This window comes from Struthio camelus, chromosome 17, assembly GCF_040807025.1.
Source record: "Struthio camelus isolate bStrCam1 chromosome 17, bStrCam1.hap1, whole genome shotgun sequence".
Classification (NCBI taxonomy): Eukaryota; Metazoa; Chordata; class Aves; order Struthioniformes; family Struthionidae; genus Struthio; species Struthio camelus.
This window is the reverse complement of record NC_090958.1, coordinates 14661086-14687371: the sequence shown is the minus strand read 5'-3', so window position 1 is coordinate 14687371 and position 26286 is coordinate 14661086. Positions and strand designations below refer to the sequence as shown.

The 26286-nt window shown below is 41.1% G+C and overlaps 1 protein-coding gene across 4 annotated transcripts in view; it reads right to left on the bottom strand.

Moving 5' to 3' along the window:
* TMEM132D (transmembrane protein 132D) overlaps positions 1-26286 on the bottom strand; it is a 275079-nt gene that overhangs the window by 194243 nt on the left and 54550 nt on the right. For all 4 annotated transcript variants that reach the window (XM_068910685.1, XM_068910686.1, XM_009666648.2 and 1 more), the window contains one exon: positions 15729-16617. In XM_068910685.1, the coding sequence (XP_068766786.1) occupies positions 15729-16617 (889 nt within the window). The remainder of the gene's footprint in view (positions 1-15728; positions 16618-26286) is intronic.

The window sequence follows — 26286 nt, the reverse complement described above, 5'->3', positions numbered from 1 at the left end:
CTCCCAATGTCTCCATAACACACAAAGAACAATAATTCTGAAGTACTGGATCAGCTACAAGATTCTTCTAGTCAATGTAATCTAAAAAACACTACAATGCACAACATTTTTACATATATTGCTTGGACTACTTTGAGGCATTTGTGTCAATCATTTCAAACCTTTAATAATGCAATTATGGAACACGGAAAGTGCGCTCATATACGTCAGTCTAATTACTTTACATTTGCCTGTTAGCATGGAAATTTCCTCGTTGTACACAAGGAGTACCTTTTTCTCTCAGCTTGTTAAAACCTCCTGGCTTAGAGACAGAATCCCTACGAAGCATGGACGCCTGATTCACACTGTCCCTACCCCCAGGCTGCCCTGCGCGAAGATGGCTGACTGAAAAGAGTAAGTCAGGCAGGTTTTCTCCTCCCAAGATAAGGACAGAATTTTGGTTTTATGAAGACAACGTATTATTGTGTCCAAAATAAAGGGCCTTTTTCCCTCTGCAGAAGACCCTCTTCCAAGGCCTACAGGCAAGCAGCCTACAGAAAGGGCCTCTGCTCACAAACAAATATACCAATCCTTTGCGGTAAGGTAAGGAAGGAGACAGGAAAGCAGTTCGAAAACACAGAGATCTCTTGGTTTGAGCACCCAAAAGCGTTGGTGCAGGCAAGACTCCGCTGCCATCATTAGCCATGGCTTAGGATAAAGGATGCAGACAGATGAAGTAATGAGTTACATATTATACTCTTCTCATTTGAAATTGAGAGTCAGTAGGGTAAACGCTAGCCATAAACCACATGTGAAACATGTTTCATTGCCTGCTTTTTTCCCCCACCTCTGAACAAGAGAAAAAATAATATCCCAGAGAAATAAAGCCTCCTAGTCAAAGATCTCCTATGCTTGTAATATTTCATTTTTGTTAAGTGATTAGACTAGAAACAGCAGGCAAGAGATCCCCTTCAGCAGGGCAAGTGAGATAACGATACCCAGTCTATAACAGCAAGGACAGAATTGTAACCGTGCAACACACACAGATTCCTACATTTATACAACAAGTAAGGGGTCAGCATGCAATGAAGAGATTATCTAGCACACACAGTGTAGTCGTCCCATTATTTTTTAGCAGAATATCAATATATTGATCATGTCACTTCCCATTTACTGATGGGTAAGATACCAACCAACTGTGCCTACTGCTTGTAAAGGCCGGTGATCAGTCCTCACTCGGCGTTTGCACAGGCGGCCGGGTAGCAGGCCTCAGAGTGTGACTGTGGCTCTTAGTACTGCTGCAATGCAACAAACCATAACCACAACAGTCAGCTGTAAAGACTGTTCACATGAATAACTGTTTGCTTGATCTGGCTTCATTTTTTTGATACCTGCTCTGTCAATGTGACTGAATCTCAAGGCAAAGGATGATCTTCACTGGAATGCTTTTAACAGAAAGAACTGTTTTCTCTTTAATGTAAGCCACCAGTGCAACAGGAGCTCAGAGTGCCCTAGAAGCCCGTAGTCCTTAAATACTTTTCTTCATACTGCTACTGATAATTTTGGGGCTATTAGGAAGTCACTTAGAAATGTAGGAAAGCTATTTCACTGTCTAAAAGATGGGGAAAATTATACTTGCTTGACTACCTCATAAACAGGCTATGAAAATTAATTCGTACTTGTTCAGTATGCTGAATATAGCAGAAAGAGTGAAGCCTTTTGCCAGCCAGAAGCACAGGTGTGATTTCACCTTAGCACCACTTCAGGAGGGCAATCACCATACAAGCATAGATTAGGAAATAACATTTATTATGATGAAACAATAAAGACAAACTCCATCCTCTTCTCAGGTGCTAGTACACAGCTCCCACTTACTTCAATATGTCACTTGTCTAGTTTACACATAGGATACAGTCTGACTGAGGTGATAGCGCTGGAGACCATCAGAAGTGATTTACCTTGTTAAAGGCCACCTTTACAGAAAGGGCAAACCAAGCTACGAGGCCTGGAAACCTCAAAGATACTGTAAGTTTGCTGTTTAAAATCTCAAGACAGCGTTAACAGTGCTGGCAGAGCTGCCTTTCCTAAGCTGCCACTTTGACTCTAATCTTGGTCTACGTAAAAAAGGCTAAACTTCCCTTGCAAAGAAAGAGAGGAGGATTTCTCAGACTACTATATCCTTTATCCTCTTTTCTCGCTGAAGGATTAGGCAGGTTCCAAGTATTCGGATTTCCCTAGCACTTGAAACTGTTTTTCGGCCATTTCTGAGATTTCTCCCAAGAACACTGCTCCAGAATCTTGGCCCGGATGGAGGAGATGGGGGGGAAGGGATCTCTGCAAAGGGTAAAAAAAACGGTTGGCTCTAGATGCCTGATTTGTGCTCTAGTGCTCCCTAAAGCCCAGCATGAACACCCACCCCACTCTGCTGCAGACAGAGCAGCAGCGCACCTGGCCTCGGACGCTGAGCACAAGGTGGCTGCACCTGGCACTGGCAGGAACGACCACATAGTTTGCCTTCATAGCTGAGTGACTGTGCTCGCCAGGCCTAGGCTCCAAGTGCTGCTCTGGGTCTGGATCAGCATTTTTCTACCTGAGCCCACTTTGGGTCAGGAACACAAACGTATGCTGGCTGGGGTAGGTAAGCCATTTAACTGGGTAGCTCTCTCTTTTGACCAATTTATCCTCAAGGAGCAATCCGCAGATAGGTTCAAAAGCTTGGTTTCATCATTGCTTCTCTCAATTCTCCCTCAGTCAGGCACTAGGACTTGGGGACGAATGCTAGCTGTGTTTCCCTCGTAAGCTCGATTTACCCTGGACAGCAAGCTGTGCTGGTACAACTCCATCCTGCCGCAGTCAACCGCTCTCCTGCACATCACACTAGGCCCATGAGAACCAGGTCCGAGTTCAGGCTCCATCCACACATCAGTGCAGTGGGGAAAGTGATGCTTGTGCCAATCACCACAGCTCAAGCTGGGCAGCTTAATGTCCCCAGACAGACTCCTTAACACCACAGGGACAGTTTAGAGCCTTTGCCGTCTGCAGTAATTTGAAGTGGGAATTTAAGATATAACAAAGCCAACTCACCTGATTAAAGATATTCAGGTGCCTCTGCTTAACTATTTTACTGACCTAGCTTCAGTGTCATTTCTGATCCTGTAGATGTGGGTAGCACAAATGCAACTACCTCTGTCTCTGAAACCCCAGTGTGGGCAAAGCCACATCCTCCACAGAAATTAGAGATGCGGATAGCTCATCCATTTGCTTGGGCCCCCTTTCCGCTGCAGCGTCCTTTTACAGGATATTTTACTGTAGCTTTATGATCAAGGTAGAAATACATCCCAAATAAATAATGCCTTTCAGAAAGATGGTTAGTAACATGATTTCTAGTTCTTATATCGTGAGCTGAGACACAGAAAAGCAAAACAATTTTCTCAAGCTCATCCAACAGGCTGCAAGGAGACAGCAGCTCTACCAATTGCTTGTAGAGGGCATAATCTACTCGGCTGCACTAGTTTCAAGAGAGAAATGTTTGACAAGAAGAGGAAAAAAGCACTGTGTTTCTGTGCACTGCAATGCTCTGCTGCTCCCCATCAAATGAACAGGATTGCTCATCTGAATACAGAAAAATGACCAAAGACTGGACTCTTCTGAAAGATCAGTAGTGTTTTTGAGAGCTAACCTGAATGTACTCAGATGGCCCTATTAGCAAGTAGGAGATCAACATGGCACAGTAAGATAAAAATGAAATATATTGATGTAGAAGTAAATTGAAAAAACTGCTTCTTTTCAACTGTCTTGAATGTAAAGCGATGAGATGACACTACCTGTAAAGTTAATTAAATGTCCTATTCTTGCAGTAAAGAAAAATACAAGATGCCAGCACACGGCCCTTTAACTAATGAACTTTAAAATATATCGCTTCATCATATTTTCATGTAAAGAACCATTTTCTGTCATATGTAGACTTCTTTGCAAGGGTGGCAACATCTGTGCTAATCAAGTTATGGCTAAAATTTCACAGGTACAGTAAAAATCTCCTGAGCGGACACATTTGTAAAAACACTCTCCTCACCCTCACTGAGCAATAAGATAAGGGAACACCAAACAACAGGAAAGGAATAGATGGAGAAATAACACAGGAAAAATATTAAATTTATAATTACATCAAGACTGTTTGTGCAGCTCAGAATGGAGGCTAGGATTCAGAAGAATCAGAGGGATTTTTCTTCTGGATTCATCTCTCTCCATAATTTTAGACTGGCCAAGTTAGGCCACAAGAGTAGTTACAAAAGGAGAAAAAAGTAGCATGCGTGCCATGGACAAGAGAGGATTTTAGGAGCTGTAGAAACTGGAATGTGGAATGGGATGTCTGGGATGAGACAGAACAAACCAAAGCTATAGAAGAAGGAAAAAAAAATGCATGACATTAGGATCCTTTTTAGTCTAGCAGAAGAGGTAAAAGTTCAGGATTGGGATACCATGGAATGCATAATCCAAGCCTCAGAGAAAAGCCCATCTCATTACACTGTTTTATGTGGCTGGTAACCTTCCTTATCATCATTTATTGCCAGATTGTTTCAACTACTAAAATATGATTTAGTTCAGCACTAAGAATAAAATTTGATTTAGCTCAGCTTTAGAAGAGCACACAAGCAATTTGATAAAATGTCAGTCTTGCTCAAACGTTCTTGCTGTATAACTTGAGCGCTAATGATCTTGACTCTGCTACTCTCGTGTTTTTATGCAGCCTTTTTCATGTTTGCTGGGTTATTACTGATTGTTAGATAACATGACAAATAAAAGAAGTTCATGTAAGTTAAACTCCAGAGGCCTTTAAGAAACATTTTCCTGATTATCAATGGTCATTGCTTATTCACTACCACAATTTCACACCAGTCACTGTATTCCCACAATTATTATCAAAAAGAAGACAATGAAAAACCATAGACAGACCACAGCTTAAACCCTCTGACTCTGAGTGGTTTATAAAGAACGATACACAGGTATCACTGACTCCTGAGTTTGGTTCACAAATGCAAGAATGTCATAAAAATAGTTTATAAGAAAACCTCTGTTCACCTTTTCTCACAATATCAGGAGTTCTGCAAGTATCCAGTAATACCTTCAGTCATTTCCTAAGAATAATTGCCATCTTATACTTTTAACTTGCTTCTTTCCCTCTGGAAATCTGATGAAAGAGTTCGACAGTGAAACCAAAGACTATATATATACACACATATATGTAAAAGGGTTATGATAGTGTGGACGAACTTAACAGGATAAAAATCAGATCTCTTGCTGCTAGTGAAGCTAGCTGCTCCAAATAGCTCGTCACTCAATAGCAGCAGCTAAAGAAAAATAAACACAGTATTTAAGGCCACAATGCTACGGATATGAAAGAACATGAGAAACAAAGGCAGGATTCTTTCTCTGAAAAACCAGTCCCGGTCTCTTTCACTTAAGAGTCTATCCTCCTTGGCGATATTTAATGTTGGCTGAGAAAAATGTATACACCAAAATGAAGATCCTATGAAATGTTAAATATTTCAAGAGTGTCCCAATTCATTGCAGTTGGGGTATGTTTCTCTCTCAAATACAAATAGAACTCAAAACAGTAACCAAAACAGTCATTATTGCAGAAGTGTACTAGCAGACAAAATGTGGGGTTTGATGGTATATAACTACTGTTTGCATTTATTGAATATCTTCTAGCCAAAGATCTCAAAATACTTCATTGACCTCAGAGAATCTAAGTAGCACGTTCCACCATGATAAATATTATTAATTTCTTCTTAGCAGATGAAGAAAGCAAAGACTTCGACTTTTCAGTTTTTCAAAACTTACGTTACAGCTGCTAGATACATGTATTTAATCCTTTGTTTCCTTTGGTTGCAGCTGTGATGCTTAAAGGTTCCCCTTTCTCGCACCCCACCATGCAGCAGCAGGCTTACCACTGGCCCTGTCACCTTGCAGACCGCAGTTGGTGAACTCCTCAGAAAGGTAATTTCACAAGCCCAGCATCAGCATAAGGGCCCTAATGATTCTCCATAGGAAGCAAAGGAAATCAAAGCTTTGGTTTGATGAATTTCAGTCCAAATCTTAAAGGATTTAGGTTTGAAAAAAAACCACATGTACAGATCTACTCGGATAGAATCAGTAGGAAATATCAGAGAGGGCTGTCTATTTCTTCAAGCCCCACAGTCTAGCAGATGCCACTTGGAAGACAGTCCGTACAACATTTAGGACCATGCACTACCTAGTAGGCTATTAGGTCACATTTATAATCTGTGTACCTGGGAGACTGGATGGGATCCTGGTGGACTACTCATTTGAAATTAGACAACTAAGTTCTATTTAAGTGTAATTTTAGAGAGCCAAGTTGTTTTTTAGATTGGTCTTAGACTTCCATGTCACACTGCAAAGTCTAGGACAGAGCTAGAAATAGCAAAACTCATTTCACAGCTTCCACTCATTTCTGTCAATCACAAGGGATTTTTTTCTTCCACTGGAGTTTATTTTTCCTCTCTAGCTGCATCTCTTGTATACATTAGCTCACATATATAAAAGAAAAAGCAGAGCTTAACAAACAGCACAATTAGCTAATTTTCCCTATTTGGATCTTCATACAAAACTATTGCAGTCTACAGAAATAGGATGCCTGTAAACGGGTACACTCTTGAATTCATTTAATTCCCATTCCCCTTTGCACTCCTACACTGGCTAATTTTCCCTATTTGGATCTTCATACAAAACTATTGCAGTCTACAGAAACAGGATGCCTGTAAACGGGTACACTCTTGAATTCATTTAATTCCCATACCCCTTTGCACTCCTACACTGGCTTTTCAGCACAATAAGCCTTCTCACTCCCACCATCGTCTCTCATGCTTGTAGTGAGGTCATCAGACTTTGCAATACAATCTTAGCTGATCTTGGCAGGGTAGAAAGCATGTTCCCAGGAAAGAGAAAAAAGTAAAAACCCCAGGTAGGTAAGAGAGCAAAAAAGAACTGCTTCTGAAGTGTATATTTCACATATAAATCTACTTGCCATAGGAGGGAAAAACAACATGAGGGCTTTCATTCTGCCAGTGCTTATCTGAGCCCACTGGAAGCTCACTGCAAACCTATCGCCCTGGAGCGCAGCAATGGTAGCTGAGCTCTCCCCACTCAGGTATCACACGGCAGCCAGGCAGCCCCACCCCTGCGTCGCACCACGGAGCCAGCAATCCCAGTGAGTCGGTGCAAAGTGCGGCTGGGCAATTGACCATGCACCACCTCGTGCAGAGCGGGGCTCAGATAACACCGCTTCGGGTGATCAGGTGGGGCTCATGAAGCTTCAGCAGCTTTGCCTTATTCTACAGCCTGTTCCAGCTTACTGTGACCAACGGCCAGTTCCTGTTGCCCTCCCTGGGCAACTCAGCCTGGAAACGCAAAGCGTCCACTGGGAATCGCTGGCACCGGAAGGCAGAAGCACATGACTTACAAAAAGGCAGTGCCTGCTGTAGGGCAGACTGGAGGAAGAGGTGAAACTACTAGATCCTCCATGAAAACTCTAATTACTCCCATGCTTCTACTATAGATACTTCTGGCAAAATTGATTAACCTGGGGGGGCAAGGGGGGGAAGGTTAGGCGGAATAAAAAACCCTCCCCTCCACCAAAAAAACAGATGATGACGATGACACCACAACCCAACCCAGTGGAAAGCTGGCCCCACCAAGTAATCAAGGGATACAGCTCTTCCGCATACTCTACACGGTGCAAAAACACGCCCAATAGTTGCAACATAAATCACTTTACAGCTTAAAAAAAAAAAACCAGATGGGGCTTCTGGTGAAGGGGAGCAGCGTCAGACAGTGTCCGGACCCCTCCCCCAACCTCTCTGCTAACCCACCCAGCCTCAGCGGGAAGCTTAGTGTCAGCTTCTGGCAAACTCCACATCACAACGTGGAGAGAGACAGATGCAACAAGAAGGCATTTTACCCAATGTCCTGGTCAACTGAGGTATCTGAGATTCCATTTCAGAATCAAATAAGTAATGATATTTTTTTTCCTATATTTCTCGGGGCAGGGCGGGGGGGGGGGGGACAGATATGGGAAGCTAAAACAAAGTTTTTGGACAAAAACCTACATACAAAAGGTTTATTTTCAATTTCCAGAGTATTGTCCCTTGAAATTTGGAGAAAAATCTACAAAACAAAATAGAATATTTTCCATAAGCTTCAGGGATATTTCTACACCTTTTGATGGGAAAGAGATTCTTCAGCCTTCCCTGGACATCCGCACAGGAAGAGCCGATGAACCAGCACCACGACAGCACACCCTACTGCAAGGCTGGTTGGCATTAAGGGCCTTGGGGTTTGCCTTTGATCACAGCGGCATGGCAGTGGCCTCTACAGCCGCTTTCCAAGGCTGTGATGTGCTGCACATTGTGCCTCTGAACACAGCCCTCCTATCCGGCCAGTTACAAAGGATACAATGAATAATTAATCTGCATTCAAACGAAGAGAGCAAATGACAGGATGGAGGCCCAGACACACAATCACTTATTTTATTAGGCATTTAATGATAGTGCCTCACTGGCAGGATATTATTGTTCATCATTTGCATATTGCATCTCATCTTCAAATAACTGTTTCTATTAGCAATAATAAAGTGATTTCAAGGAGGTTAAGGGACTTGGCCAAGACCAAAGAGGAAGCGAGTGTCTGAACTGAGCAGGAAAAAGATTAGTTGGTTTCTTAAGGCTCAGTCCTCCACTCTAAGCTCACAAAACTGGCGCTTACAGCACTATTCCATTTTTTATCCATCATTTACATTTTATCTCCTTCTTCCTTTCCTCTTCTAACTCTCATATCCATACAGACTCAAGATAGACTATTAATTCCTCTAGTTCATTAAAAAACAAAACAAACCTAGACCTTGGCCCTTATGGTCTATCACTTTCATAATTAAAAACAGTCCATTGGTTTCCCACTCACTACTCTAAATCTTCCACTGCACAGAACAGCAGCCTAAGAAAAAGGAAGAAGGGTATCTTCTTCTGTATATTCAGTAGTTTCTAGAATAACAAATTTTCCCTCATTAGCAAAAAAGTTTATAATTATTTTGGAACAAAAAATATTCCATAGAAATGAGAAATTTTTCCACTTGTGACTGTTTTGCATTATTCTTTTTTTTGTTGTTGTTGACCCGTACATCCTATATTTTCCATCTGTTCAAGCCATGATTTCCAGTCCACTGGAGCAAAAGCAACGGTAAAAGCATTTTGCCAGCAGCCCTTGGCCTCACATTATGAATACAGTTGCCAAGTCTTGCTGTCACTCGAGCTAGGACTTCTAAAAATAAGGGACAGAGTTTCAAAATAAAAATAAATACAATTTTCTTATTGCATAGCACATCGGAGGGGAAAAAATTCTTGCCCACCTTTCTGTTATCAGAGAGGAGATCAGCCTGACAGGAGATCTGACAGATGCAATATGAGCTGGTATTACTGATACATGCAATGTAGTAGCAGAAACCATATAGACCACTGCACATTACGGTGCACAATGGCCCCTGATGCAAGCCCTCCCATTGCAAGGACACAGCACAGAAGCAGCCGCTAGCCCCAGCGCACCTGAGGTTGGAGAAAGGAAAGGGAGAGGGAAGCAGATTACCTGACTTGCCTAAAAGACACATTAGAAGCTTATGGCTTCCTGGGTACCAAATCTGTCTCCTAGAAGAAATCTGATGTCTTCATCACACGACAGCCACTGGCAGTTCTACCCACATTACTCTCTCGCAAATTTTAACCACAGGCAACAGCTACTTGTAGAATTTATCCATTTATCGTCTTCACAAGCTACGGTTCTAACAAGGTTTTCCTGCACCCCTGCGATTCCCTTCCAAATCCTTGGCACCCCAAGCAAAAGTTGGAAACAGCCAGGAGTTTATGAGGACTAAGCCCAGCTTCTGAAGCAGCCTGTAGAAAATTCATCTGATTGAACAAGGTATCTTGAAGCATGTTTCTTCTTTTATAGCCCTTAAAAGTAATCTGACTCCATAGTGAGCTTTACTATGCAATCCTTCATCTTCCCCAACTAATTTATATTATGTGACAGACACATTTTCTCATTCAGAACAATGAAAACAGGTTCAGTTTCTAGTTCTCAGCTCTGTGCTAAAAACCTTCCTTAATTCTTGTTTTTTTCCACCTGGAAATCTCGGGGTCAGAGCTCAGTGCAGCCAGCTGCTCACATCTGTTATTGCTACTGAATTAAACTTGAATGGCATTTGGTTTTATTGGATACCTACCATAGATGTGGCATTTTGCAAAGTAATATTTAGTTGAAATATACACTAAACTACACAGAAATTATGCAGCCATGTAATACACACAGCAAAGAGGTCGTAGCATTAGCTGACGCTTTGGAGTACAGGCTGGAATAGCACCACAGTTCTGGAAAAACTCTGGCCACTGGTAGGTGCTCAGCTGACAGAGACCTTCCGTGGGGCTTGTGCTTTATCAGCTGCTGTCCCATGCTGGGACTAACCCAGAAAACCAACTGGCGTGCCGGTGGTCAATTTACTCTGCTAAGGCAAAAGCACTGAAAACAAATATCTCCAGCAGACAAAGGAGATATTCGTATCCTCCTGGAACTGTGGCCACTGCTGGCGCCTGCCTTTTTGTTGGTAGCATATAATCAACATCACAAAAAAATCCCATGAAATGTTCATGCATTATAATGCCCTAAATCCACCTACATTACCACCCATCACAGTCTGTTTTTTTGCTAATATCATTTATTTCATTTGCACCAAAACTGATAGGGCTGATGTTTACATTCCTCCTTTGGGAATGGCATCTTTGTATTACGGTAGAGAGGCATCATCACTCGTAAGGGTCCAAGGAGCTGAAATCATGCGAGTGAAACTGAGGAACATCCATAAACTAGACACAACTGAGTGAGGAAACATCTATCCCCCCAACCGCAGCGCTGGTTCTAGTTCACAAATTTGGGTTGATCTGATATGCAATCTTGGGACTGGCTTAAAAATCTTATAATTTTTAAAAGGACAGCTACTAAAGTTACACAATAGATGCTGAGATTGTGGTTTTCCTACAAAGCATACGTGAAATGCATGTCCCAGTCACGTCCAACTTTGTTCCATCTCCCCTATTAAATTCCATACCTGAGATGAGACTATCTGCTAACCACAATTGCCATCCTAGACCTGAGAAAACTGTTATTTCAGATCAGCTCTACCCCAGATGTGAGGAGGTTTATAACGAGGTTCACCAGTTTGAGCAGGTCTATGTAAGGGTTTAATGGCTCCCTCCACTATACATGGCAATATCCTTCACATTCGTCTCCAAGACTCTGCACGAACACAAAACTGCATAATATAGCTGGAAAGTTATGAAAAAAGGCGTTAGACCTAAGTAGGCTAACGGATTTGTGCATTTCTCAAATTCTCAGTTCAATTGGGAATGTAGGGAAAAGGAAAATTGAGTTCATATCAATCCCTCAACTAGGCAAGGTTTTGACACCTCTCACCATGAAATGGCTTGTTCCTATTCAGGCTGCCTGGACTAGTTAATCCTTTGTCCTTCTATTCAATTTGCAACCATGGTATCAAGGCCTAGAAATACTTAGCAACCAATATCCTGGGTCTTGGTATAAATTCCTCTTAAACTGTAGCACTTGATAATGATCTGACAATTAACACCATTCCATATTTCACTTCTAACTCAGACAAACCCAGCTACGCATAGGCAAATTCTGTATCAGCTGAACCTGGTGAAAATACTAGCACTATTTTTTTCAAATCACAGGTCATTGATTGTTAAAAATCCATACACTGTAAGGGACCATCCAGATAATGTAGAGCGACCTTCCGGATAACAACTGAGGCCAAAGACCTCTCTCCTTGTCTCCAACCAGTAGTTCCTTCCTCAGAGTCACCAATTCTGTTTCAGTTGTAGCAGTGGACAAGGCCTGTTACCTTTTTTTCTATACATTATAATCACACATTTGATTGGGTAATTTTACCAATGGGTCATTTCTGCTCCTTTTTGTCCCATCTCAACTGACAGGAGAGAGGGACAGTGATATCACCTTTTACACGTCTCTCCATGCCCCCATATCTACACACTCTTAATAGCAATGAAGTTCCTTTGAATCTACCCTGACTGTCTGTAGCTCTACAAACCACTAGAATTTAAAGATTTTAGAAACTTAAAGCTCAGTCGGGTTGTAGCAGAGGTCTCTGATGGCTTCTACACAATGTTAGCTGGATAATCTGTTCTGCAGTCAGAACAGGCTGGATATCGCAAGTGCTGTCTTTGAATAGCTATGTGAAAAGACAGCCTACATAATAGATATATTAGACTGACGTGTAAGGTCCTTTCAGGACTGGAAAAATCCTAAATCAGTCAAAGACCAGGATTCAGAGAATAAATTTGCCATGCTATTCATGTTTCTCACCCTTACCTGTGGTGGCTTCAATGCTTTTCAGCTCAAGGAGAAATTCTGCAGTAGACCTGGGTGCATACACACGTACGTGTGGGCAGATGCTTGCACATGTAACACAATGGAAGCTTATGAAAACAACATTGTAAAAGCAAGAGCAGTATAGGTTATTCATTATCAAGGCAATAGTAACAAAGCAAGAATATTTAGCTGTTTCATGCTGGAAAACAGCAAAAATGGCTATTATCTTCTGAAGGGCCTTAAGACTTCCTCCAGTGCTGCCTTTGTTATGCTCAGGCCAAGCTGCCGCATGCCCGTCTCTTGGGAAGAGCCCCAGCCTGGGGCTACAGTGTTTGGGGACAGCCAGTGACATCCCCACTGAGGACTCTGGCAGGCACGCAGGGGTACAGGCACTCTGAAATGTCCAAGCCTTAGGAAAATAAGTAAATGATAATAATAGAGCATCGATGGACACTTACACATTATAACTTGTTGCTTGTTAAGTGGTATAACAGCGTTTTACCACATGGAAACAGTACAGCTGCATTATGTTGCCATTACTTGCCATCCACACAGTCCCACCTACACTGCACGATGTTGCACTCCTTCAACGTACACCCAGAGCGACATTTACTTTCTCACAGAAAGCCATGAAAGAGGCATTATTTCCTTGCCTGACAATGTGATTATAGCAGCTCTCAGCATAGAAAAGAATTTGACCCATAACATTTAATCAACCTACATTTTTGTTCTTTCCTAGCAGTTGCTTTTTCTCTACAGCAGAAAGACATGCACAGGTTAGCAGCCACCCGCAACGGAATTAGCCATGTATATCTCATGGAGGGGATGAACACAGAACATGGACACTGCAGTCCTGACCAAAAAAGTAACCAGACCAAAAAAATCCTTAGACACGCTGTAGCTAGATGTTAGTTGGGCAGGCAATGAGGCTTTAGAAGCAGATAATACAACTACTCTGATATCACAGCAGATTACAGTCTGGCTGAAACTCAGTTTCTGTTAGAAAAAGCAGGTTGACAGAAATCAAAATACTCATGAAAGTGACATGACCCCAGCAGGCTGTTACAGAGTTTTCCCCTGCTGCTACCTCTTAAAAACGTGAACTGTGATTGCTTTTTGAAGAAAATGCCTTATTTTTCATTTTAAATTTATATTTGATATTTATTTTCAGCATTTTTGTTGTATGACACAGTAGATCATAAAATAAAAAGCCAAAAACCAAATACATGTTTTCCCTTTTGTTTCAGGAGATTAATTTTAGAAGCACTCATTAGAAGAAGTTTGGGTGTTCAGTTTTCATCCCAATTTAAAAAAGCAACATTTTTGAGAATTTCAGAAGCCTATAATACAATTATCATGGTTATTGCTAGCTCTACTTTTAACTGATCACAGTTCACAGAAATATAGGTGCTTTGAAGTCAGATTTAAGACCCTACATTTTCCATGTAAAAACAACTAAAGGTTTTTACCTTCGAAAGACAGAAAACGTTTTTAATATTTATATTTAAATCAATTTTCAAAGGTAATAGAAATCTCCATGTGTGTCTGAAATACATCCCTTTAAAGTCATTACTATACAGAGAGCTGGAGAGGTGTCTGTGAACATTTACTGTCTATGAGGAATTCAGATTGCATGTCTTGAAATTAGTCACTTGGAAAACAATTTGAATCTTAGGCAGATTGGACTCACAAAATGAAAACCTGATACCATAAGGAGAGAGTGGATAGCCTCCTATTATTTGTCCTCTACCAGATGAAGAAATAACCGTCCTTGAGCGAGTATCCAAGAGCTGCGATTATTCAGTCTATATATCTCACATTTCTAAAGGAAAAACCACTTGATTTGACAGCAAACCACTTCCTCCAGAAAATCCACATAACATCTCCCTAATTCCCCACTAGTTTATGTGCCCTAAACTACTTATGCCAGTGGAGTCATATTTGACTTACTCCAGTTTGATACATATATTCAAGCCCTGCAAGGCTGTATTTGCAGAGATTCATGCACCATTATGTGCCATTTTAGTAACTGAGCCCTAAAATGTCTAGGTGACTTCAGCCAGAGATTTTGGAGCTTGAGGTGTAAAACTGGCAGAGAAATAGACTCTCCAGTCTACTTTGTTTCAAGTCAGAGCAGGAGAGGTGCCTGCTCCAGACAGGAGGAGTAGGTGCCTTTCTTAATGAAGGACGTCGAGCATTTCTAGTGCCTAGCACAGTTGTTGACTGTGGTGCATCTGTAACATTTGTTACAGGGAGCAAGGAATTTCCTACTCTCATGAAGTGTCTCCTCTCCCGGATGCAAGGTTTGTGAACGTTTCTGAGCTTTGGCACTGATCTTCATTCGCAGGGCAAACACCCAGCACAAGACAGCTTTAATCTCAGAGACCCAGAGTATGTTTACCTCCAGCTCTAAGAGAATTGGCATTACTCATCAGTAAGGGATAAAAGAATGAAATCAGCTCTGCACACCGCTCTTCCACAGTATTGTCAGCCCCACAATCATAGCTTACACTGCTGGCACACAGGCTGTGGCAAACTTGAAAAGGAAAGACAACCAGACAGTCTCACTTGCATGCAGCACACATCTACTCTCAGCTTGCCACAGTACACTCTGACATTCTTGGTGGTTCTCTTCTGGATTATATCGGTTCTTATAGTGAACTTCCCGTTGTAATATCTCAGTGCCTGGAAAGCCACCAAGTAAATCAAAAGCAATGTATTATTGCAAGTTACTTTCAAAAAAAAAAAAAAACCCCTCATTTTCAGAAATGATGTTTTTGGTATTTTAATAACAGGATGCTTGCGGTTCCTAAGTATAAAAGAGAACTGGGCTTACAACAAGCCAGGGGGAGATGTTTACACATATAAATCCTACTTAGATGCCTAATTCTTGTTCACTTTCTATAAATACCTTTGTGGATTTGGGCTTTACTACTCTTAACATGAGTTCAATGAGAGATTAGGAGCACTGCAAACTCCAACTCAGGAGACATAAAATTATCTCCTATTAACACATAGGTGCTTCCCAGGTCTGCAATTTTTACAAAAGGTACTCACAGGATAGCCTCAAGAAAAAGGTCTTTCTCATCCAAAGAGATCACATCTCAGATGATTCATACAACATTAGACTGATCAGTAAGAAGTCAAGTGAACCAACCTGCAATGCAGTCTTAATTTCCGTAGAGCAGCAACTGAAGGAAGGAGAATGTGGCTTCCCATATCAAGGGTAGAAAAACCCCCAGATAAGGTATCAAAGAAATACAGAAGAGCCTTACCTCAACGTGAACTGATCTTCTGTTGAATTCTTAGCAACAGATACAAGGAAAGTCAAAATGTCACCTTGCTTGACAGTCTTTGGTGCGTATTGAATGGCAATATTATTATCCAACCTCATTTCATTTAAGGAAGGGCCAGCATGTGTCTGGTAAAGGAAAACACTTCCAATCCTTTGCAAGGGAGGTCCTGACTCATCAATGTCATTGCGCCCTGGTCGGATCCCATTACTTTTCCTTACATCCTCCTTGGTGCATTCCCCTCTCTCATCTCCTGGCTGTATGGCATAGTAAAGCTCCACAGGGCTCCCTTCAGACTGATCCATTGGTTTCTTACGGCCAGCAACAACCGTTGGAGGGTTAAACCAGCTCGGCAGGAGTTCCAGCTCTGCCACACACAGCCCCAGGTCCCCTTGCAGCCTGCAGCTGCCTCTGACTTCCCGTGTCTCTCGAAAGGCAAACACTCGCAGGCAGGGCAGCTGCTCCATGGTGCTATAGTCATCCCAGTCCCTGCCCACAATGTAGAACAGGATCTGGACTTTCGGCTTGCTTGGGTAAATTTTATCACTCATTATGAAAGCTTTCAGTTTCCAGTTGAAGGAGAACTTGTTAGTAGATTCAAATGGATTTGAAGACAATATTAAGTCCTGGGGCACGACTTGTTCAACAGAAAAAGGTCCATAGCTGGCATTTAACACAGGCGGCCTCTTGGATTTGTAGATCAGAAAGGATTCCACTCGGGACTGCAAGCTGGAATTCCTCATAATATCCTGATTGGCTTCCTTGAGAAAGAAGGAAATATCTGCATTGTGGATACGATAGCTCACAGGCAAGTAAGTCGGCAGTAAAGAAAATCTTTGTATGCTCTCCAGGATCCCACGACTCTCAGTCACTGTTAAAAAGAAAGGATAATTTAGAAGATCAAACATAAAAAACATTCCATATTAGGTTGCAATCAGATCTCTCACCATTGTAAAGATAACGTAGATCTGGCAGAAACCTGGAGAAGAAATAAAATTATTAGCACTACTGACTTGACTTTAGGTTTCATTGCAATGTCTTTGGCCAGTTTTTAAAGGTAAACTCAGATTCTTAAAACTGCAGCATGACTTAGAAAAACACAATTACAATTGAACTGACAGTGCCTCCAAATCTGTCGCAACTCTTGGAAAGTGGTTCCAGTGGCCAGTGCCACTCCCTCTCTGCTGCACTTCACTTCCCATCACACATCTACCGTCTCCCGCAGGTGACCCCCGTACCAGCTCACTAGTCAACCCAGCAAACTGCTCTTCACCCAGCTGCTGGTGCAGGAGCTAAGTACTTGCCGGAGGCTCCAAATGACCCAGTGAGATCACCTGAGACTTTCAGATAATGTTTATGAACAGGGATGAATATTACTCTCTTAATATTGCCAGCTAAAAGCTTTATAAAATTGAACTTAAAAAATACGCATGATTCACCAGCTTCAATATTAAAGTGTCATAAGATATTAAAAATAATAAATTTTATCTATATTTGCTTGTGCAGTTTCAGTCTTACAGTTCACATTCCTAAGAAGTTTTTTACAATATTGGGCATTAAAAACTTGCTGAGAAAAAACAAAAACAAAGTAAGCTGAGATTCCTTTGAATTCACATGACTCAAGAATCCGCTGTCTCATAAAACAGTTGGGGACTCTCAGTAAAATCTGAAGAGCTGGCAACACTTCTCTCCGGACGTGACAATTTTAAGTAGACCATATTAAGCCTAGATTTACCTCCTTCTTCATTCATGCAGTGATGTAACCTCCCTGCTTTAATGGGGGTTGACAGTGGGACAGGTGGCATTAGTAGAAATAACAAGAATCATCAACCCAAGCAGATACAGCCTAGGTAGATGGTGTTTAATGTAGTTAGCTCGGATAACAACAGGTTATGTTACATTCTGCATGGCAGCTGGATAAAAGCTAGCTTGTGTAGGTTTACCCATGCCAAAGGCCACACAAGGCCACATCTTTACTTACTTTACTTGCAACATAGATTTATTATGGGAGAGCAAAGTTACCTAGGCAGCATCTGCAACACAACACCACTGCACAGACAACACTAAAAAAGAAATCTAATCATTAGAGCAAGCTGCGCGTAAACAGGAAACCAAAGTAATGATTTGACATCAAATACTGCTCATGGACCACTTACATTTCACATCAGCCTTATTTTCAGGGCTGTCAAGCAAAATATGGACTTGAAGCCGTTTCCTGTACAAGGCTGAATTTCACTTTAAAAACAATTAGCCCAACAACCATTAACACAAAGGCTCCTTCACACCACTCCAGCACTAGAGAACTAGAGGATTTCAAAAAGAGCTTTCTTTGCATCCTATTTATGTTCCCTTCCATTTCACTTCTTCTGTGAAGAAGGTTTTTTCTGTAAATAATTATCAGGACTTGCACCACTGTTGTTGCCTAACCCTACATTGTACCTTAATACAACTACGTTATCTGTATTGTACTGCTGCTGGACATTGAAATAACATTTTCAGTGACACAAATGACTCTTACTGCCAGATATCTATTTTAACTGTGCCGTTGAGCAATTACCTGAGGTAGGCTATTGTATTAAGGAATAAGCTCTTCATCCTTTCTAGGAACTGTCAGTTCCAAAGAGTAAAGCCATGCACTGTTAGACAACAATACCAGAAGCAAATACAATATGACATTTCCTATCTGAACATGTGACCTTCATACTTATGGATAGGTACCCAAATTGTGCAATAAAATTGCACATTTTTCCCTAGCAACTTCAAATCCTTATACATGATTCAGAAAGGTGACAAAGGGTTACCACAGATGACATTCAATGCAAATCTGATTTCCCAAGCTGTATTGCACAAATGCTTTATTAGTCCTTATTTTGTTTGACATCTGACCTAAATAACTATTGTCTAGACATGTACTGCAGTTGCCTAAGCTGGTGTTAGTTACTCCTAACCACCCAACTACCATGCATGCACTGTAATCTAGAACACAGGGCTAGAACAGGCTTGGTATCTTCAAAACCTATGGGAAGGTATTAGTTCCTAAAAACTCTGATTTCAGACCGGAAACTCACCAGAAACAACCTGGAAAATGCCTCTCTCAGCAATGATCATCTATCTACCCATGGGCAGCATGATCTGAAAGAGGCATTTGTCTTTGCAGGTGACGAAAGGAAAGGCACTCAGACTGACGCCACTCACATGTCACGTGGGTGCCTCCACAGCAAAGCAGGCCCTGCAGAAGATCTGAACCACTAACTCAGTCTAACCTCACATGAGTAACTTTGCGCTGCTGTTCCAGGTCCAACAAACATGAGTATTACTATTTATTTCCCCTCGCTCTTTGTCTGTGAATACTGCAAACGCATCAGATGGAGAATGTAGCCTAGTATATATGTTTGAGTATCATCTACAGTAACAGGGCTGTGATCTCAGTGAGGGTCTCTAGGCACTAAAGCAATGCAAAACAATAAACTGAAAAATAGGAGTAAGTAATTTTCCATGTGGAAAAGGAAAACAAGCTGGTTATAAAGAACAACCAGATAAAGATGGGCATGATGCAGCTGTGAGACAGAAGACAAATCTCAAACAGAGAAAGGGGCCAGCTGCAGAGAGGAGAGTTTCACAGTTTTGGAAATCTTTCTCTCCTCCATCTTGAAAAGCTAGTATTTCTTATTCCCTCCCCCCCCCCCCCCCGAAATAGTCAAAATAAAGCCTTCATTTAAAAAGTTGAGTTAATGCCAAGTCTTCAACACCACCAAAGAACCAGGAAATGGCCTCAGACCATCATCATCATATAAGACTCTGTGAAGAACAGCAGCAACAAAAGTGATAACCAGTGATAACTAAAGTGATAACCAGTGATCCTTCTGTGATCCTTGGAGGATCAGCTGAAGGGCAGGAATGCTAGATGTTTTTTGAATTTAGAGGCAATCATGCCCAATGGTTTTCTGCTTGTTTTTATGCAGAGTAAACTACAGGGATTTCTGGGATGCAAAAACACCTTTAGCTCTAGCCTTGATATCTTTCTGCATTCAGGTCCTTCTCTCTCTCTAGATATTCATTTGGAGCAGATGAAGTTTTTACAGACCTCTTCTAGATAATCCCTCAACAAAGATCTCTAACAACTCTAAATGGCTTGCAGTACAGTTGCAGGGATACATCTCTTCTATCCAGCCCTAAGGCAAAATCTGTTCTGTTGTTGTACTCCTCAGATTAGCCAGCCCATAACACCGTTCCTCCATCTAACGCCCCATTTATAAATTCCACACTCATTTTGTCCTCCTCCCAACAGCCTGGCAAAGCACCATTAAACACAGTGAGACATCAAGGAGGCAACTTAGAGAGAGGAAAAAGCTCAGGGTGTTCAATTTTTTATTTCCCTTTTTTTGATTGCAGCTCGCTCCCTTGCATTCCACAGGGAGAAGTACATTATTTTTATATTAAAACTAACAGTGTTTCGCCTCATAATTTTTTAATCATTTATTTTAGTGCTTAATTATCTAAGGGATTAAAATCTTCCTTCTGTATTCCCCATCTCCACAGGACAATACTTCCTCAGAATTTGTAAGCCAATGATTCTTTGGAATAGGAGAGCAGTGTGAATTAAAAAAAAATGGAAGGTGAGCTGCCTATTCAAAAAAAAAGAAAAAGAAAAAAGAAAAAATAAGAAAAAAAAAAAAGGAAGCCTCACCAGATACAGCAGGGTCTATTGGTTTTTAAATTGTTGGGCAATGGCAAACTGGTCTGCTCAGCATCATGCTTCTCCCTACCAGCAAGCTGTTGACGTGCACTGAATATGAATTGGCTTGTGCTGGAAGCTGACAGCAGCTTTCCAAACAGCCAAAGGCCAAAAATTCAGAGAGTTTTACACTTTATCTGGGGAGAGTTATAATCAACAAAAACAGGGAAAAAATCGAGAACTACACTGAGCTCTGCAGTACCATCTGGATTTTGACCGTGAAAGTTTACTAAGGATTCTGAAGGATAGGAAATCAAAACCAAAAACAACTATCAGCATCCTTAATTGCAACCATGACTACTTTTGTACAAATTATCCATGTTTCTACAAAGCAAAAATTGTAAAAGATTACGATTTTGTGCATTATTGAGTGAGACAGCATAAGAGTAGGGTTTTTAAATTCCAGTCACTCCATCAACCCTAAATGTTACATCAAATCTATAACGCGTCGTAACAATTCTGCAGGAATAACCCACCTGAGTAAATAACACAATAATCATCCAGTGAATCTCTCAGTTTAAATAACATCAAACAAAATAAACCATGAGTGACTGAAGTGCGATCAAGGAAATAACATCAAGACAAATTAAAATATATGGCTAAATTTGGGAACTACAACTCATCTTTGCTATATCACTGTATCTCACAGCTTGTCTACATGGGGAACTTGGTAAGATGATAACCAAGTGCAAGTGGGCAATGCATAAGCTAGTCTTACTAGTTCGCTGTTTGGATTTATGTCAGTGTATGTTATATACTGTATGGCAAGTACCAAATTAAAACAAACTTGGACTATGCTCTGATAGATTCCTATGATCTATGAGAGACACACACAACTTTGAATTGATTAGCTGTGGCAAGCTGTAAGATCAATTTATCTTGGGCTGAGACATAGCAGAGGAAAAACAGACTCTTAGAGAGGACCACAGCAAACTATGCCTCTCAGCCCTGCTGTGTCCAGCAGGACCAGTCCTCACCCCAAGCACGCTGCTTAGGCACTCTAAAATGAATGGGGAAGATCGTCTGCTGCAACTGAGGAGCTGTGTCTCGGCACTCTCGTTTCAGGAGACGATCCCCAACAGTTTGAAGCCAACCAATAAAATCCGATTCTGATGCTGTGCTTATGCCAGGAGGTATTATTTCTCAATCCCTTAAAACTATGTCTGTATTTGATCTCTCATGCTGTGAATGGTTTGTTGAGGATTTCAATCAGTGACCACCCGGGAAGAGATGCTATAGTAAGGTGATTCTCTTTCTTTTCCCTTTGCTAAATCTTTTCCTGACTGACACTGTTTAAAAAGCACTTGTCAGTGATGAGAGAAGCAAATTCTTTGCAGGTCAGCAAATCTGAAAAAAACTCGAGAAAGAGGCAGCATAGTCAGTCTCATCCTGTACAGTCAAAGCTTATGCATATGACACATCCCTGGACATGACATAGTAAACATGCTGCATTTACCTTCCAAAAGGTCAGACTTCTTCCTTCATTAGACTATCAGTTTTGTACTGCAGTCTGGCTAAAAAACTTAAATTTTTATTTCTTTAGTATTATGTAACAGCAGCTCTCAGTCAATGACAAAAAAACACTATTCATAGCTCAGTTTTACTGCAAAGTTATTGACCATGGCTTCATAAAATTGAAGAAATCTACCAGACCACTAACTTCACTCTGTATTGCCAGATCTTTGGGACTTCATTGCCCTAACAGTCGCTTTATTTTTTAAAACTGTTCAATTTGTCAGCATCTATGATTCAGGAGAAATAAAATACTCTTCCCATCAATTATATAATGATAGTCATTACCAAAAACAAAACAAAACAAAACCTTTTTTCCTATGGATTGAAGGGAACAACATTTTAAGAAAGTTCCCTCATGAGCTACAAGCTCAGACTGATAATACAAAGGTGCAGTTTGCTACTGTATCTTTCTTGTAAACTGAGATAAGTGGTTCGCTTCATTCAGTCTGGCCTGAAATTTTACTTTTTTAATTAGCTTCAGCTGTTGTCCTTGAATCTTCTGAACACCTTTGCTCTCCTGGGTTTGTTGTGCATTGGGATTTTAAAGCCCAATGGGTGGGGGGAAATCAGATCGTGTGATAGTGTGATCTAGTTCCAGATCTGGATCACATGGACGTCTGCTCCAATAAAATTTCATGCTCAATTTTGCAACCTTAAAATGTTTCAGATGAGACCTGAGTAAAGAATTGACTTTTTAAAATTTTTTTAAGTGGTTGAATCAGTGTCATTCAACTCTACCAATGCTCAAGCTAGTCAATTTAAAGCTGAGCTACATACAAAGTGAATACCATCCATAGGTGTATCTCAGCCAGTCCCTAACAGAGGGATCATCTACTCTGCCACGGATGTCACTTGGTATGGACGCTGTCAGTAAGACTGTTACATGAATTTTTGAGTAGGATCATTTCTGCCTTACAGGACTTGCTGGTTGCTTGCCATGTTCCTTCCTTTGGTTCAGACATCTTTCTCTGCAGCCCTTAAACATGAATGGATAAAACTGAACCATTCCAAGGATGACTTACTAAATTCTCTGTTGTGCTTGACCTGTGGCAGCTTAATTTTGCTTAAAAAAAATGAGCCTTGCATTTTAAAGTTTTTGACTAAGTGTTATGCCATATTGAGAACAGCTTTATGACACAGTGACAGACTGATAGGAGGTGTCAGGCTCAGACACAAAGGAAGGCAATACAAACTTGGTGGCAGTTGCACACCCTGTGCTTTTCAAAGCACTAAGGCTGCTGGTTGGCTGCACTTTGCAGTGGGGCTTGAGTCCATAGGAGGGATGACGGTGCAACACAGTGCAGGCTGTAAAGAACAGGGAGAGGCAGCGAAAGAAATCCACAGCAAGAAACACACTACGACATATGATCAAAACCCAGCAAATCCACCCAGGATCTTGCTGCAGATGCTTTCCTTTGAAGCCATTTTCACACAGCAGCACATCTGAGCTATGGAGTAAACTAGAGTCAAGAGACTATTTTAATGACTTGGTGCCACACACATCTGAATCTATGCAACAAATGTGAGCACTGAAAATTGTATCCTGGAGTTATTCTCTGTCAAAAAATTAAAACCAAGAACTGCAAGATTAATTTTCTGTGGGATTATATTACATCATATGCACATGCGCATCCTAAATGACCTACCTGGTATCTGTGTGGTGATGCTAGCTTTCTTCCCTAGTTAACCTCTCATTTGAACATGGATTCTGGGCATTTAATTGTATTATAAATTAAGCCTTTGTTACCTCTCCTATTAGGAGCCCTTACTGAAATCTGATGTCATCAGAAGCAGCAGTATTTGCCTAAAAGAATATACAATTCAAGTTAATGGGCAAGGTTTTAAGGACTGGAAATTAATGCCAAAAAAGTGATGGGATTCACCAAAGGCCATGAAGCTAGTGTGTGCTTAGAGCTAGGAACCAGTCCTAAGTCACTCTAAATCCTCTCCAAATTCAGTACTTAACATAACCATTTCAAAACTCTTTTCAACAGTGAGTTTTTGACAAAACCTGAAAAGCCAGAGGGGTGAAGACCAAATTGGTGAGATTTTCCTGTAGTCTTCAGCCACTTTGTCAGATGAGGCAGAAAAGAAAACTCTTGTTCAACCTCTCTGCCTTGAATAAAGATAATAACGGAGGAAGCTGACCCGTAACATCTCTAGCACAAAGATATAGCGTGATGCTGAGCTCCTGCCTACACTTCACAGGAACAGTGCAACAGGTGAGTTTTCCTATCCTGAATACAACCTATTTCTTACAACTATTTTGCTGAAATGCTTGGAAAGTACCTCTATACAGAGAGACTATTACACGTTAAAGCGTTCAGTGATCACATTGCTCTTTACACAGCTGTGTAACACATAATGCTGAAATAATGGTTGACCTGTTATTATCCCTGTTCAAACTGGAGCACTGATTCCCCATCACTTTGACCATGCTTGCTTGGAAAAGGATTATCAGTGTCCCTCTCCTGTACCAGTACAGAAATAAAAGCATGCAGCCTATCTGGTAAAAGGAACCCTGATCTTTCCTCCTGGTGTTGTTGCAACATTAGGAAACAGTTTCCAAAAAAGCTCATGCTCTCAGTAGCAAACACCATCAACCTAAAGGGCCAAGTACCAACAGAACAGTGATAAGGCTAGATCAATGTGTCACAGCTTGGAAAACAAAAATTGAGCTCAGGAACCCAGGAGTCAGGCATTTATTTCTAGTGATTTAAAGAGAAAAATAGCTTCAAAGGCAAAAGTCACCAATTTCTTTTTAAGTCCTTACTAGGATTTCAGACTGCTCTGCCTGCTTCAGTTTATAACATTCTCTGCAACTGTTTCATCCCTGGGAAATTATCATTCTTTTCTGAGAACAACCCTGTTCCCAACCTGCCAATATCCCCCCCCTTCCCCAAGTTGATACAGCTCTTGTTCCAGTTCTGCATGTCTTTGTGGAGCTTGCCACAAAGCAAGGGAAAGATTATTTGAACATCAAGGCCGCAGACTGCTTAGAAGAGCTCCTTTGTAAAGAGTTGACTCCCCATTTCTTGTAAGAGAATTATAAAGAAGCTGGAGTATTGTTAGGGGGTGTGACGTATACTAAGTGACGGGCAAAAAGTAGATTTTGAATAAAGTAGTTTAAACTTTGTACAGATGCAAACAAATCATTTGTACCAACATTTCTAAGAGCAATACACACTTGTAAACTATTCTTTTTATGAAAACTGCCAAGCATTGCTTTCACAGTCACAAACAGAAAGAATTTCTAAATGCTGAGTCCTGCAAGGAAGGGAGCACTCTGACACAGCAAAGCACTTACACTTAGTAAGAATACTCATGTGCTGAAAAGCAAGAATGTGGGTCAATGCTTTGCTGAAATAGGGCTGGAATCCTTTGCAAGAAGCAGCCCAGAAGAGGAAATGTTATAGCCTAACCATCACATCACATCTTCACCACATTTGCTTCTGTATTATTAATCCTGTCAGATTGCTCTTGAGCGATCTTATAGGCTGGTTTGCAATTTCTCTATTTTATTAACTCCACAAAGAAGTTTCCATGACCTGAGTGAAGATGGAAGAAAACTTCCTAAACGAAATACAGTATGAAACTAATTCCAGAAGAGGCTCCAAATACAATGTTGAATCAGGAACAAATAAATAGATATGTAGAGCAATCCTCAGCTAAATCTACTCCATCTTCAGTCAGACAGAATTGTCACTCAAGAGCATCAAAGGCTGTGGTTCAAGCTTCTGATTTTATCCAAGGAGGATAGTAAAGCTGGCTGACGGGCTACACTGGACTTCGTATCTTCTACCACTGTATCCCAGAGCAAACATACGCTGCCAAGCCTGTCTGGTGCATTGAAGTGTCAAGATCACGATAATGTATTTTATGTTGTCAACGGGATGTTACTGGACCACAGTGACTTGTATTATCTTTTAGAAAGGGAGTTCTTGATACAGCAGACAAAGGAATTGGCACACCAAAAGCAACCAGACTCAGCAGAAGACAATAGTCAATGCTTCAAAAGGAGGTCAATAAACTGAAACCTAAATGAATCTATCGGTTTCATAAGCCTGCCTCCTCAAAGTCAGGAACTCCTTGTAGGCTGCCACAAGTGATGAGTCTGCAAGTTGAACCATTACATCAAAGGATTCCCATGCCCCCATGTCTGGAATGAAAGCAGGCATGTGATCTTGGCATGCAGAACTTTATATGCACGACTCCAGGGATTATTACAGGCCATAAACTCATCCAGCACTTTGCGTACTTTAACTTTGTTATTTGACTTGATGGCTTTGT